Source organism: Ovis canadensis, chromosome 6 (genome assembly GCF_042477335.2).
Source record: "Ovis canadensis isolate MfBH-ARS-UI-01 breed Bighorn chromosome 6, ARS-UI_OviCan_v2, whole genome shotgun sequence".
NCBI classification, from domain to species: Eukaryota; Metazoa; Chordata; class Mammalia; order Artiodactyla; family Bovidae; genus Ovis; species Ovis canadensis.
Genome location: NC_091250.1, coordinates 24,845,929 through 24,862,213, shown reverse-complemented (window position 1 = coordinate 24,862,213; position 16,285 = coordinate 24,845,929). Strand labels below are relative to the sequence as shown.

At 41.0% G+C, this 16,285-nt stretch overlaps 1 protein-coding gene across 1 annotated transcript in view; it reads left to right on the top strand.

Annotated features, from left to right (window-relative positions):
• The first annotated feature begins 3,897 nt into the window (after positions 1 to 3,897).
• The window catches only part of LOC138442816 (GAS2-like protein 1), an 89,839-nt gene continuing 77,451 nt past the window's right edge, over positions 3,898 to 16,285 (top strand). The window contains exons 1-3 of the mRNA XM_069594990.1: positions 3,898 to 3,975; positions 4,206 to 4,821; positions 6,841 to 6,942. Of these exons, the coding sequence (XP_069451091.1) occupies positions 3,898 to 3,975; positions 4,206 to 4,821; positions 6,841 to 6,905 (759 nt within the window). The 3' untranslated portion in view covers positions 6,906 to 6,942. The remainder of the gene's footprint in view (positions 3,976 to 4,205; positions 4,822 to 6,840; positions 6,943 to 16,285) is intronic.

Sequence of the window (16,285 nt, the reverse complement as noted above, 5' to 3'; positions counted from 1 at the left end):
GGAGATTTGGGTTCAATCTCTGAATTGGGAAGATACCCTGGAGAAGGGAAAGACTACCCACTTCAGTATTCTGGCCTAGAGATTTCCATGGACTGTATAGTCCATGGAGTCACAAAGAGTCAGACAGGTTTGAGCAACTTTCACTTTTCACACATAGTGGTGAGCAACTTTGTAAGATCTGAGGGTCCAGGTGGTTTACAAAGCCAATGTCCTCAGGAGCAACCATCTAAAATTCATCATCTATATTTGAGGGTCCCCAATTTTTTTTTCCACTCCTGGTGCCTTAATATTAGCATAACAGACCTGCAGTGGCTGAGAGTTAAATATCTCTGTGTCCCTTCAGTATTGTTGCCTTGAGAACCCCATGAAGAGTATGAAAAGGCAAAATGATAGGATACTGAAAGAGGCACTTCCCAGATCGGTAAGTGCCCAATATGCTACTGGAGATCAGTGGAGAAATAACTCCAGAAAGAATGAAGGGATGGAGCCAGAGCCAAAACAATACCCAGCTGTGGATGTGACTGGTGATAGAAGCAAGGTTCAATGCTGTAAAAAGCAATAGGAACCTGGAATGATAGGTCCATGAATCAAGGCAAATTGGAAGTGATCAAACAGGAGATGGCAAGAGTGAACAATGACATTATAGGAATCAGAGAACTAAAATGTACTGGAATGGTTGAATTTAACTCAGATGACCATTATATCTACTATTGTGGGCAGGAATCCCTTAGAAGAAATGGCATAGCCATCATGGTCAACAAAAGAGTCTGAAATGCAGTACTTGGATGCAATCTCAACCACGACAGAATAATCTATGTTCGTTTACAAGGCAAACCATTCAATATCACGATAACCCAAGCCTATGCCCCAACCAGTAATGGTGAAGAAGCTGACGTTGAATGGTTCTATGAAGATCTACATGACTTTTTAGAAACAATATCCACAAAAGATGTCCTTTCCATTATAGGGGACTGGAATGCAAAAGTAGGAAGTCAAGAAACACCTGGAGTAACAGGTAAATTTGGCCTTGGAATACGGAATGAAGCAGGGCAAAGGCTAATAGAGTTCTGCCAAGAGAATGCACAGGTCATAGCAAACACCCTCTTCCAACAACACAAGAAAAGACTCTACACATGGAAATCATCAGATGGTCAACACAGAAATCAGATTGTGTATGTGTTTTGCAGCCAAAGATGGAGATGCTCTATACAGTCAGCAAAAATAAGACGGGGAGCTGACTGTGGCTCAGATCATGAACTCCTTATTGCCAAATCCAGACTTAAATTGAAGAAAGTAGGGAAAACCACTAGACCATTCAGGTATGACATAAATCAAATCCCTTATGATTATACAGTGGAAGTGAGAAATAGATTTAAGGGACTAGATCTGATAGATAGCCTGATGAACTATGGATGGAGGTTGGTGACATTGTACAGGAGACAGGAATCAAGACCATCCCCATGGAAAAGTAATGCAAAAAAGCAAAATGGGTGTCTGAGGAGGCCTTACAAATAGCTGTGAAAAGAAGAGAAGTGAAAAGTAAAGGAGAAAGGGAAAGATATAAGCATGTGAATGCAGAGTTCCAAAGAATAGCAAGAAGAGATGAGAAAGCCTTCCTCAGAGGTCAATGCAAAGGAATAGATGAAAACAACAGAATAAGAAAGACTAGAGATCTCTTCAAGAAAACTAGAGATACCAAGGGAACATTTCATGCAACGATGAGGTTGATAAAGGACAGAAATGGTATGGACCTAACAGAAGCAGAAGATACTAAGAAGAGGTGGCAAAAATACACAGAATTGTACAAAAAAGATCTTCACGACGCAGATAATCATGATGGTATAATCAGTCACCTAGAGCCAGACATCCTGGAATGTGAAGTCAAATGGGCCTTAGCATCACTACGAACAAAGCTAGTGGAGGTGATGGAATTCCAGTTGAGCTATTTCAAATCCTGAAAGATGATGCTGTGAAAGTGCTGCACTCAATGGCCACAGAAGTGGAAAAGGTCAGTTTTCATTCCAATACCAAAGAAAGGCAATGCCAAAGAATCCTCAAACTACTGCACAATTGCACTCATCTCAGAAGCTAGTAAAGTAATGCTCAAAATTCTCCAAGCCAGGCTTCAGCAATACATGAACTGTGAACTTCCAGATGTTCAAGCTGGTTTTAGAAAAGGCAGAGGAACCAGAGATCAAATTGCTAACATCTGCTGGATCATCCAAAAGTAAGAAAGTTCAAGAAAAACAACTACTTCTGCTTTATTGACTACACCAAAGCCTTTGACTGTGTGGATCACAATCAACTGTGGAAAATTCTGAAAGAGATGGGCAGACCAGATCACCTGACCTGCCTCTTGAGAAACCTATATGCAGGTGAGGAAGCAACAGTTAGAACTGGACATGGAACAACAGACTGGTTCCAAATAGGAAAAGGAGTACGTCAAGGCTGTATATTGTCACCCTGCTTATTTAACTTATATGCAGAGTACATCATGAGAAATGCTGGGCTGGAAGAAGCACAAGCTAGAATCAAGATTGCCGGGAGAAATATCAATAACCTCAGATATACAGAGGACACTACCCTTATGGCAAAAAGTGAAGAGGAACTAAAAAGCCTCTTGATGAAAGTGAAAGAGGAGAGAGAAAATGTTGGCTTAAAGCTCCACGTTCAGAAAGCTAAGATCATGGCCTCCGGTCCCATCATTTTGTGGGAAATAGATGAGAAAGAGTGGAAATAGTGTCAGACTTTATTTTTGGGCCTCCCAAATCACTGCAGATGGTGATTGCAGCCATGAAATTAAAAGCTTACTCCTTGGAAGGAAAGTTATGACCAACCTAGATTACATATTGAAAAGCAGAGACAGTACTTTGCCGACAAAGGTCCATCTAGTCAAGGCTATGGTTTTTCCAGTGGTCATGCATGGATGTGAGAGTTGGACTGTGAAGAAAGCTGAGCACCAAAGAATTGATGCTTTTGAACTGTTTTGCTGTAGAAGACTCTTACAAGTCCCTTGGACTGCAAGGGAATCCCACCGGTCCATCCTAAAGGAGATCAGTCCTGGGTGTTCATTGGAAGGACTGGTGCTGAAGCTGAAAGTCCAATACTTTGACCACCACATGGAAGAGCTGACTCATTTGAAAAGACCCTGATGGTGGGAGGGATTGATGGCGGGAGGAGAAGTGGACAACAGAGGATGAGATGGCATCACTGACTGGATGGACATGAGTTTGGGTAAACTCTGAGAGTTGGTGATGGACAGGAAGGCCTGGCGTGCTGCGATTCATGGGGTTGCAAAGAGTTGGACACGACTAAGTGACTGAACTGAACTGGTGTGACTTTAATTTGTAGGTTTACAGAGTTCCAGAACTCAATGTTTGTATTTAACTGCCTCGGCTTGGGATATAAATATCTCTGAAATAATCCCCATTACCAGGAAAACTAGGTACTTCCACTGAACTTGTTCCATGACCCCATTTGCACTGGAGTCAGAGCAAGAGTTAGCATCACTTGAAGCGCATATGCAGAGAGACGGGGATGAATCCTTATTTCCAAGGAAAATCCAGTTATTGTTTGCATAAAAGGTTAGTGCTAAGCAGCAAACCTACAAATATCAAAAGAAAACCTTACTGTAGGTTGATTACTATTTATTAAATATTTATACCTTTGGAGCTATTTGGAATCAAAATGAGAATTAAAAAAAAAAAAGATGCTTAATGAAGCACAAATCTGGGGCAGCAAACCTCATGTTTTAGATCCAAAGATGTTCTTTCAGTTGCAGTCCTTCCACTTCTCTTCTAGAGCCTGGAACACCTTCAGGAGACTGTAGAATAGAGGGAAGAGCTCACCAGTGGTTCATTAATTCAAGGAAACCATCAGCTCTGAGCCTACTACGGGATGGCGGTGCAGAGCTCAACTGGTACATCTAAACTCACCTCAGTCCCAATCCTGGTGGAGCTTTCAGCCTGTCCAGAAGTTGGGCACTAGGAAAGGAAAGGTCCAGAAAGGAAGTGAAAGCAGACAGGTGGCAGTAATTCAGGATAAATTATGCCGAGGCCAAGTCACAGAATCTCTATACTGTGTTGATAATTGTTACATGAAGCATAGGAGTAATTGTGACTATTCCCACCCACTGTGCTGAGGAGCTGGGTGGGGGTAGATATCCTTGTATGTGACTATAACCAACTTTGGAGCGCTCCGAAAAGCCGCCCTCGGTCGTCTCAGACTCTCACCCACTTTCCAGGAGGCGAGACCTGGCTTTTACTTCGCGGCCACCACCAACATGCCTGCGATCTGCTCGGATCCCGCAGGCCAGAGTGGGATGCCCGCGACCTCACACCCAGGCTGTTGACAGGCGGACCGGTGGGGCCAACCCGGGTGGGAGGCTTGGGAGGATGGAGCCGCCTCCAGCCTCCCGCCTCTTCCCCTTCCCCCGGCGGGCGGGCGGGCGCGCGCGGGCCGGGAGCGGGGAGGCGGCGAGAGGGCAGCGGCGGCGCCGCTGTCCGGGTCCTGGGGCCGCGGAGCGCGCCCGCCGCGCTCGCCCCGCGGCCGCTCTCGCCCGGCACAGCCCGCGCTCCCGGACCCGCGAGGCGCCCGCCGCTCGCGGCCGCGGGGACCGGACGCGCGAGGGGAAGGGCCGCCCGCGCGTCGCCCCAGCCGGGATACCGGCCCCCTGTGGCCCCCAAGCGCAGCCCATACGGACCCGGGAAGCAGGATCCCGCGGACGCCCGCAGCCCGAGGGAATCGCCAGGGACCGGCGGTCCTCGCTCAGACACCCGCCCCCGGAGACTTGGAACGCGGACTCCAGAGGCGGCGCGCACGGTCAGGACAAGTTTCTCGTGGTTTAAAGGGGTCCTGAGACTGACTCTCATTAAATTAGCTTTTCTTCTCTTGTTTAAGTAACTCTGTTTAGACCAAGAGGAAATGGTTCCTTGAAGTATTTTGGGTTGAAAACATTGTCCTGAAAGTTTTTGTTTGTTGAGGTTGTGTATGTATATTTGTTAACTTTCTATGTAATTAGAAACCCTTAAGATATTAAAGGCACATTACAGGATCATTGTGGAGCTTGGGCATCTTGTTAGCAAGTTAGGCCTTCTCTTTCCAGGCGTGGGATCAAAGCCAATCCCTCACGGAACTGTTTTGCTTGTTAGGTTTCTGCGCCCTGAGTCTCACCAGGTGCTAAGACCTCGTGTGGCTGATTTTAGTAACGTGTTATCTCGAGGTTCTGGGGTCCCGTGGAGCTGCTTGTGAATTTTGTTTCCAAAGGGCCTAGGCCGGTGGGGGCGGATAGTGCAGCTGTCTGCTCTGTTTTGCATGGCTTACAATTTACTAAAGTGCCAATATCAGCCGCGTGAAGTTTAGCTTCAGTTGCGTGCTAAGTCGCTACAGTCCTATCCGAATCTTTGCGATCTCATGGACTGTAGCCTGCCAGACGCCTCTGTCCATAGGATTCTCCAGGCAAAAATTATGGAGTGGGTTGCTATTCCCTTCTCTAGGGCATCTTACTGACCCAGGAATCGCATCCGAATCTCGTAGGTCGTAAGTGTGCCCATTTATTTGGTCTTTCCAATAGTAATGACTAGTAAGCATGTTAACTTTTGAAAGAAGTGGAGTACCTTTGTTTCTCTTGTTTAGTTACTGAGACAATTTCCAAGTTGACCAAATAGCTAATCCTGTTCTCTTAGTTAAAATAGTTTAAATTACATAAAACAAAATAAAACAAACACCTCTTATCATAGTTATCTGTAAGCTTCTCTTTTTGCACCATTCCAGCGTTGTGAAGAGGGAGCACCCCCTTTTAATTAAGAGCTTTGTCAAAAACTTGTAATTATCCCTTAATAGGTTTGTTAAACTGAGTCCTCTGCCACTTGAGGGTCTCGAGCTGTGTAACAGATACCAAGGATTCCTGCTTGACACTGCGTTTTAATATCTTTTTCAATTAGTTCCTCTTACAGGGAACTCATTTGAATCTCAAATTTAGTTAGGACTGAACTTTTACTTCTCTTTTAATAAGCAATTGTAATATAGCAACATATGCAGTCTGGAAGGATTTTGAGGAAAGTACTTTTAAAAATTGGTAATACCTATGTTAAAATGCTAATACTTAAATATTGAGACAAATGAAACTGATCACAAACATTTTTTCTTTGCCCTAAGCAAGACATACTATAACAGAATACTTTTTAAGAGGATTTCCCAAAAGTCTACATAAAACATGTATGTTCACTTTTCCTGGACTTCAAATATGAAATAGATATCCTTAAAAATGAGATTATACCAAGAGGCTTCTCTACCAGAAGTCTTTTTTATTCCCATATTCCCACAGTACCTACCTTCCCCATGAAATGCTTATTATTTGTCTTGAAAACATTTAACAACAACAAAAAAGAATAGTCTATCTTCTCAAGTATGTAAAATCTTGACTCAGAACTCAAAAAGTATTTAAAACTTTTATTTGGTATCTTTAAGAAGAAGGACTCTTAAAATAATAAAATATCTTAGGAGAGCACTTGTTTTTTTGTGAAGAGATTTGTTATTATTTAATTTTGCTGATTTACAATATTGCATTTTCTTTTAGATATTTCCTGGGAGTGGGAAGTAGTATTTCTGAGAACTATAGCAAATACCTGAGTAATTTTGATAAAATAAAAAGTGATTTTTAATGATAGTTGGGAAAGTGTTTTATTTTTTTTCCTGGACCACATGCCATACAGATGAAGTTTATGATGAATTAGAATTGAAATATCTAATGGTTGATGTCATTTTGGGGAAATTGTAACTTTAGTTTTTTTTTTTTTTTTTTTAATTAGGGGATTGTTTGATTTTATAACTTTCTTGCAGTTGCACTGTACCTTAGCAGACCTTTGGTGCTGAAGACCAATAACTTACAGCTGCAATTCTTCTGACACCCACTCCACAAACAAACTTCAGGTCTTTCTCAAGGTAAATTGCTGTTTTTGTTGCAGTATTTGTGTGTGTCAGTTGATTAATGTGTTTAATTATTTAATGTGATGCTATATTTGGTTCCTAGCTTTACTTTTTAGGTGTCACTAACAAAGTTTCTGAGTGATGTTTGCCAAACTCCATGTTTCCCTTAGGCCTTGTAGTGTATATTGCAAGATTTTGTGGTTTGGTGATTTTTTTTTTTTTTTTTTTAGCATTGCATATGTCAGATTCTGGCAGAACTGACTGTATGTGTTTACACAGGTACTTTATATGATCTGAAATATATAATTTGTGGAATAAATAATTTAATTATACCGACTATAATGCTGAAATGTAATACCTGTTTTAGTTAGCATTGTATATCAAACAATCCTAGAACTTGGTAGCGCAAATTAAATTAAAAGTAAATTAAAACCTTAGTAGCTTTCAGTATCTCCTGGTTCAGTGGCTTGGCTGGGCTCAGCTCAGCAGTTCTACTGCTGCCCTCCCTTGGGGTCTCATATGGTTATAATCAGATGGCAGCTGGGGCTGGAGGCATCTGAGGGCAGCCGGCAGGTTATAATGACAGTGTGTCCCTTTTTCTCTCTAAGTAGCCCATGGGCCTTGTCTCTCTGTCCTGTGTTTCCCTGTGTTACCCCTGACAGAGTAGCCACGTTTCTTACTCAGGGTAATCAAGAAGCTACAGAAATGGGAACTGGCAGGCATTCTTAAGCCTTAGACCTGGATCTGCACAGCATAACTTTCCCCACCTCAATCAGCTAAGCAATTACAGGGCCAGCCCCAACTCCAGAGAGGAGAAATCATCACCATCTTTTGATGGGGAAGATAGCAAAGTATCTGTGACTGTCTTTAATCCACCACAATATTCTTCACTAATAGTTTTTTAGAGGAATATTATAAGATTTTAGAACCAGAAAACTCTTAGGAATTATTTCATCTAACATCAATTTACATGAAAGGGTACTGGAGCAAAATATCACAATAAAAGACCTGGAGCTGTAACCCTTTCTTATTGTTTTTAATTTCTCAGAACCCATGAGAATCTGCTGGGATATGGTTTCTGACTAGCTTGTTAGAAATGTGCCTGCATTTTCCAAAACCCACTGAGACTTGAGAAATATGTTACATCATGACAGAACAAGATATTTCTGGATATCAAGGAAGATTATTTTCGAATAATTATTTTGCCTTGTTTAAAAACACACATATCAATACAGAGAGAAAGAATTTTATAAGAGAGTGAATCTGAAATAAATCTTTCATTCCTAAGGGATATGTGACACCTTCATGGTCCGATACCAAGGTCATTCATGATGCCTTAGGTAATGTTTGGCCCTTCACTTCATCTCACATCTCATAATAATGTGTAAATATACTCTTACTGTGTACATATATACTTCTTAAACAATAAATCAGGATGAAGAACCTGTTTTTATTATCAAAAGTTACTTTTCTAACGAAAGCAATCAGGATGATACTTTTTTGTGTGCCTGAAATTAAAAATACATGTACTGAAACAGTTCACTGTATCTACAAATTAACAGGAAAAAATTCTGTTGGTTTAAGTGAGGCACATAATGAAATGTTTTCTGACCTTCCTGAACTTCGGTATATCTATCCATCTCAATTTGGCTCTCTCTGCCCATCCATCTTTTTTAAACTGATGTAATCATCTTGAAACTTTTACATCAATGACACCAATTTTAAAACACCAGTGGAATTCTACTCTTTCTCTGTGTTTTCTCTTTAGCTCCCTTCTTTCACTCCTAGGTGTTTTAATTCTGATAGCAGTTCTTCCCTTTCTGCTTAGACTCCTCTTCCTTATTTATAAATGTTTAATGTATTCCATTTGTTTCTCAAAAAACCAAAACATATTTGTTACCTTTTTATTTTTTGAACTCTTAATTGCCCATTTTTCTATTTGGGTTTTCCCTTTTTTTATTAGTTTGTTAATCTATTCATGAGGAAAAAAATACATTAATTGAAATAATAGTAGTTGCTTACTTTTCCTAGTATTTTTCTTCATTCTTACAAGTAAATAATTCTTATGAGTTCAGGTCTCTGCTGTTAATAATTAGTGTTATACCATATACCATATACCACAGTTTATGTGTTATACCATAAATAGAATGGTATGATTTTCAGCTAATAAATGAAGCTCTAATGCCTGTGCCTTTAGAGAACTATGTAAATCTGCATATTTTCTAAAACAAAATAGATGTAAGGACATCTCACTGATGTTGTATAGAAAGGCTTAGGCAACCTGACTCTGTGACCCCATGGACTGTAGCTTCTCTGTCCAAGAATTCTCCAGGCAAGAGTACTCTAGTGGGTTGCCATTTCCTTCTCCAGAGGATCTTCTAACCCTGGGATTGAACACAGATCCCCTGCATTGCAGGTAGATTCTTTACCATCTGACCAGCAGGGAAGCCCCCATGTAAAACTGCACATTATGCAAAACAAGCTAGATGCAAAGAAATCTCACTGATGTTACAGAGAAAGGCTTAGGCAACCTATTTTAGAAATGTAAGGTCTCAGATCTTATGTTCCTTTTCCACATGAGTGAGTTCCTGTTTGCAGCACCTCTGTGATAGCAGTTTAATGGCTCTGTGACTTTTCAGACAGTTATAGTGCTGAGTCTGATCCCTTTGTGAAAATGGAAATGTAAAGTCTTACCTCCTCCAATCTGCCTTTTTTATCCATGGTACCCCATCTGAAGCATATGGAAAATATTTGAAAAAAATTCCAGCAAATTTCCAAAAGGCAAAACAAATTTATCACACACAGGTAACTATTTATTTTGTATTTGCAACTATTTACACAGCATGCGTATTGTATTAGATATTATAATCTAGAGAGATTTAAATATATGGGAGGATATGTGTAGGTTATATGCAAACATTGCACCATTTGAGACTTGAGCATGTGTGGGGTTTTCTACCCTTGGAGGCTTTTGAAACGAATCCTTCATGATTACTTAGGAACTACCGTACTTCACCTAGCTCATAAGAATGTAATGAGCCCATGGTTGGGAAAGCACTTTATAAATTAAAGGCCATCATTCATGTCATTTTCAATTCCTTTGTTTACAAGATGTGAACAATTCTATTTAATAATTTCTAAAGTTTTTACCAGTTTACACTATGTGAAATTCTCTAAAATGTTACTAAGGCAACCCAGCACACATTCATTTGAACTCAGTAATTGGATGGTAAATTTGAGTGAGCCAGAACACCTTCTCTGAGAGTTAGAATCCCCATTATCTACGTGGTAATATAATTATCTACCCCAAATCTCCGTGGTAAGCTTTGCCTAAACAAAGGACATTTTGTGACAATAATGGTTGGCCTTCTCAATTTCAGCCTTTTCATTATGCAGTGGCCATAATAGTAAGATTCTGTTTTCTCCGAATAACTTATTATCTGTCAGTATTAAGACCTTTGGGCTCACCAGGTGGCCCTGGTGGTAAAGAACTGCCTGCCAGTGCAGGAGACATAGTAGACAAGGGTTGGATCCCTGGGTCTGAAAGATCCCCTGAAGGAGGCCGTGTCAAACCACTCCAGTATTCTTACCTGGAGAATCCTATCGACAGAGAAGGCTGTTAGGGTGTACTTCATAGGAATGCAAAGAGTCGGACACGGCTGGAACAACTTAGAACATAACAAACAATCAGTTCAGTTCAGTTGCTCATTCTTGTCCGACTCTTTGCGACCCCGTGGACAGCAGCATGCCAGGATTCCCTGTTCATCACCAACTCCTGGAGCTTGCTCAAAGTCATGTCCATTGAGTCAGTGATGCCATCCAACCATCTCATCCTCTGTCATCCCCTTCTCCTCCTTCCTTCGGTCTTTCCCAGCATCAGGGTCTTTTCAAATGAGTCAGTTCTTTGCATCAGGTGGCCAAAGTATTGGAGTTTCAGCTTTAGCATCAGTCCTTCCGATGAATATTCAGGACTGATTTCCTTGAGGATTGATTGGTTGGATCTCCTTGCAGCCCAAGGGACTCTCAAGAGTCTCCTCCAACACCACAGTTCAAAAGTATCAATTCTTTGGCTCTCAGGTTTTTTATAGTTCAACTCTCACATCCATATGTGACTACTGGAAAAACCATACTGTTGACTAGGTAGACCTTTGTTGACAAAACAATGTCTCTGCTTTTTAATATGCTATCTAGGTTGGTCATAACTTTTCTTTCAATGAGCAAGCATCTTTTTATTTTATGGCTGCAGTCACCATCTGCAGTGATTTTGGAGTCCAAGAAAATAAAGTCTCTTACTGTCTCCATTGTTTCTCCGTCTATTGTCCATGGAGTAATGGGACCAAATGCCATGATCTTAATTTTCTGAATATTGAGTTTTAAGTCAGCTTTTTCACTCTTCTCTTTCACTTTCATTAAGACACTCTTTAGTTCCTCTTCACTTTCTGCTATAAGGGTGGTGTCATCTGCCTATCTGAGGTTATTGATATTTTTCCTGGCAATCTTGATTCCAGCTTGTTTGCGCTTCATCTACCCTGGCGTTTTGCATGATGTACACTGCATATAAGTTAAATAATCAGGGTGACAATATACAGTCTTGATGTACTCTTTTTCCTATTTGGAACCAGTCTATTGTTCTAGGTCTTGTAATAACTGTGGCTTCTTGACCTGCATACAGGTTTTTTAGGAGGCAGATAAGGTGGTTTGGTATTCTCATCTCTTCAAGAATTTTCCACAGTTTGTTGTGATCTCACAGTCAAAGGCTGTGGTGTAATCAATAAAGCAATAGTAGATGTTTTTCTGGAACTCTCTTGCTTTTTCTGTGATCTAGTGGATGTTGGCAATTTGATCTCTGGTTCCTCTCCCTTTTCTAAATCCAGCTTGAACATCTGCAAGTTCATCATTCACGTATTGTTGAATCCTGGCTTGGAGAATTTTGAGCATTACTTTACTAGCGTGTGAGATGAGTGCAATCGTGCAGTACTTTGAACATTCTTTGGGATTCCCTGGTGGCTCAGATAGTAAAGAGTCTGCCTGAAATGCTGGAGGCCTGGGTTCAATCCCTGGGTCAGTATGATCCCCTGGAGAAGGACATGGCAACCCACTCTGGTATTCTCACCTGGAAAATTCCATGGATGGAGCAGCCTGGCAGGCTGCAGTCCATGGGGTTGCAAAGAGTTGGAAACGACTGAGCAACTCACTTACTTATTTGACCATTCTTTGGCATTGCCCCTCTTTGGGATTGGAATGAAAACTGACCTTTTCCAGTCCTGTGGCCACTGCTGAGTTTTCCAAATTTCCTGGCATATTGAGTGCAGCACATTCACAGCATCATCTTTCAGGACTTGAAATAGCTCAACTGGAATTCCATCACCTCCATTAACTTTGTTTGTAATGATGCTTCCTAAGGCCCACTTGACTTCTCATCCCAGGATGTCTGGCTTGAGGTAAGTGATAACACCATTGTGGTTATCTGTGTCATGAAGATCTTTTTTGTTTAGTAGTTCTGTGTATTCTTGCCATCTCTCCTCACTATCTTCTGCTTCTGTTAGGTCCAAACCATTTTTGTCCTTTATTGAACCTATCTTTGCATGAAATGTTCCCTTGGTATCTCTAATTTTCTTGAAGAGATCTCTAGTCTTTCCCATTCTTTGTTTTCCTCTATTCCTTTGCAGTGATCACTGAGAAAGTCTTTCTTATTCCCGTTGTTATTCATTGGAATGCTGCCTTCACATGGGTATATCTTTCCTTTTCTCCTCTGCCTTTTGCATCTTTTCTTTTCTCAGCTGTTTGTAAAACCTCCTCAGACAACCCCTTTGCCTTTTTGCATTTATTTTTCTTATGGATTGTCTTGATCATTGCCTCCTGTACAATGTCATGAACCTCCATCCATAGTTCTCAGACATTGTCTATCAGATCTAATCCCTTGAATCTATTTGTCACTTGCACTGTATAATTGTAAGGGATTTGATTTAGGTCATACCTGAATGGTTTAGTGGTTTTCCCTACTTTCTTCAATTTAAGTCTGAATTTGGCAATACGGAGTTCATGATCTGAGCCAGTCAGCTCCCGATCTTGCTTTTGCTGACTGTATAGAACTTCGCCATCTTTGGCTGCATAGAATCTATGCAAACCATAGAATCTGCAAACCATATTCTATGCAAACCATTGCATATTCTATGCAAACCCTAGAATCTGGTTTGGGTTTGGGTATTGACTGTCTGTTGATGTTCAGATGTACAGTCTTCTTTCGTGTTGTTGGAAGAGGGTGTGTTTGCTATAACCAGTGCAGTCTCTTGGCAAAACTCTGTTAACCTTTACCCTGCTTAATTTTGTACTCCAAGGCCAAATTTCCTGTTACTCGAGGTATCTCTTGACTTTCTACTTTTGCATTCCTGTCCCCTATGATGAAAAGGACATCTTTTTTTGAGTATCAGTTCTAGAAGGTCTTGCAGGTCTTTATAGAACCATTCAGTTTCGGCTTCTTCAGCATTGCTGGTTGGGACATAGACGTGGATTACTGAATCGTTTGCCTTGGAAACGACAGAGATCATTCTGTCATTTTTAAGATTGCATCCAAGTATTGCATTTTGGACTCTTCTGTTGACTATGATGGCTGCTCCATTTCTTCTAAGGGATTCTTGCCCACAGTAGTAGACATAATGGTCATCTGAGTTAAATTCACCCATTCCAGTCCATTTTAGTTCATTGATTCCTAAAACGTTGATGTTCACTCTTGCCATCTCCTGTGACCACTTCTAATTTACCTTGATTCATGGACCTATCATTCCAGGTTCCTATGCAATATTGCTTTTTACAGCATCAGACTTTACTTCCATCACCAGTCACATCCACAACTGGGCGTTGTTTTCACTGTGGCTCCGTCTTTCATTCTTTATGGCACACTATTTGAACTTTAAAATATTTGAAGATATTTATATAATTACTCTCTGTCATCTGTTGTAAGAAATTCCAAAAGCTTCTGGTAAACATAATCTTACCCACCTCTCACCCTTAACAAAATAGGATACATTTCTGCTTGTATCCTTGTAGACTACAGCTATTTTTCTTCTTTCATTGTCATACTGAAAAACTTTTCTTAACCCTTTAAAAAAAATGTTTACCTTGTCAGATTCATAACTGGAAATGCTTGAAAGGACTTGAGATTTTGAGTGAGAGAAACTCTTACTGTTCTGAACTCAGATCCATTTACCCAACCCACAGCAAAGCCTATCTTCTGACTTTGGGTTGTGGTAAAAGAAAGTACAGCACTTACTGCAGGAAGTGCTTACAGCACGAAGCAAGGAGAATGAAAATGCTGAGAAGACTCGACCTCCCCAATGGCTTTCAGACCATAGTTTTTAAAGCCAACAGTATAGGTGACGGTTGTAGGTTTTCTGATTAGCTCATGGACATTCTTATTTGTTAGTCATGAGGTAACAGTCATGAGGTTTGGGGAATCTTAATCATCAATCTTCTGTTGCAAACCAGTCTAAGATCTATGTGTTTGTGGTCATTGAGTATTCAACATCCTCCAGCAGTGGGAGTCTTCGTTTCTGAAGAACCGCTCCAAGATACGTATTAGATTGTTAGCTATATCCCTTTCAGGAGGAGGTAGGAGTCCTGAGACTGTTGTTAAAGCTGTTATTACCTGATTTCCTTTGTTCCTGAGTTTTCTGCTTCTCTAATCATTACCTGTTTGAGTCTGCTCTTTGGAACTCTGGGGGAGCCTCAGAGACTAAAGTTCTTTGCACAAACAAGAATTGGGGAGACAGTGGATTGTAGTCACTTGACTGCAAGAGATTAATAGCTGTGAAGATGGGGAGAAGTAGCCAGGTTTGAGATATATGGGAGAGATAGTGCTGAGGGGATCTGCTTAATGATTGTATGTTGGGAAGAATTAAGTAGTAAAATTGGGTAATCAGTGATAAATCCCAGGGATTTTTGCTGCCAGGGGCTAGAAACGCATTCATTTGGCAGAAAAACCCAAGGAAGAGTTATGTCCTGCAATGGATGTGAGACAGAAAGTGTTTGTTTCCATCTTCATGACTTCATCACATGGGCAAGTTTCTTAAATTCTGTGCCTTAGTTTCCTCATGAATGACATGAGAATTATAATACCTAACTCATCACTTGCCCTAAAGACTGAAGGAGGTGCTGCATTAAAATTATTTAGAACAGTGTTTGACACATGGTGAATGCTATCAGAGAAAAGAGAGCCAAAAAAACCCCAAAAGTTCTGACATGTATAGTTTGAGATACCTGTTGGACCTCTGAGCGTATGGTTGTGTATATTACAGGATGGTTGCAGTGAAGATGCAAAGTGATTAAGTGTGAGATATATGTTGGAGGTAGGTCTGAACAGATGTAGCAATAGAGGGTCATGGTTGATTGTGTGGACTCCAAAGACAGACTGTATCCACTTGCTAGCTATGAGCATGTACTATAACCTAAGTGCCTCAGTTTCCTCATGTTTGAAAAAAGAACTTTAATGGAAACTATCTCCTAGTTTTGTTCTAAGGATTAAAAATCTAATATATCAAATATATGTATGTGCCAGGTATTAAGGGTGAAGGATTGAGTCATATTTCACATGTTGAAATGGATTTTCAACATACAGGTGAAGATATGTTGAGTAAATGAGCTCAGAGATCTGGAAGACCCAGTGGTCATGATATCAACTGATGATTTGTCAGCATACTTGAAGGAAAGTTAAAACTCCCCTCCAGGTCCTCTCCACCATTCTATGCAAAACAAAGAACTCTCACCTGAAGAAAAAAATGGACATTAACGTTGATCACACGCAGCTCTCAGCTGGTCTCAGCCTCTGGCAAATCTCCAGAATTCCTTGTCCCAGCTGTTTAAGAGATAACTACTCCGAACAACATTGGAGAAGAACAGGCCCCCTTAAGACAATAGATTTCCACATACATGCCTATATATACTTACTCTTTTCTTGGGTTAGTGCAGCAGCTCACTAATCTGACTGCTGCCCCTTCTCGCCTCGTTAAAGGTAATCTGTTCCTGTAAAGTGCCGGTCTCGTTCTTTTTCCGAACCTCGCCTTCTCTTAACTCCCTTACCCTACAGTACTGATGGCACTTAAAGCTCTAGGGTGGGATGAAATCTCACACGTTTACTCTACGGATCGAAGAACGAACATGTGGTGTTTGTGTGTGTGTACTCAGTCATGTCCAACTCTTCGCCATCCCATGGCCTGTAGCCTGCCTGGCTCCTCTGTCCATGGCATTTCCCAGGCAAGAATACTGTAGTGGGTTGCCGTTTTCCTCCTCCAGGGGATCTTCCCAATCCAGGGATTGAACCTGTGTTTTCTGCATTGGCAGGCACATTCTATACCACAGAGCC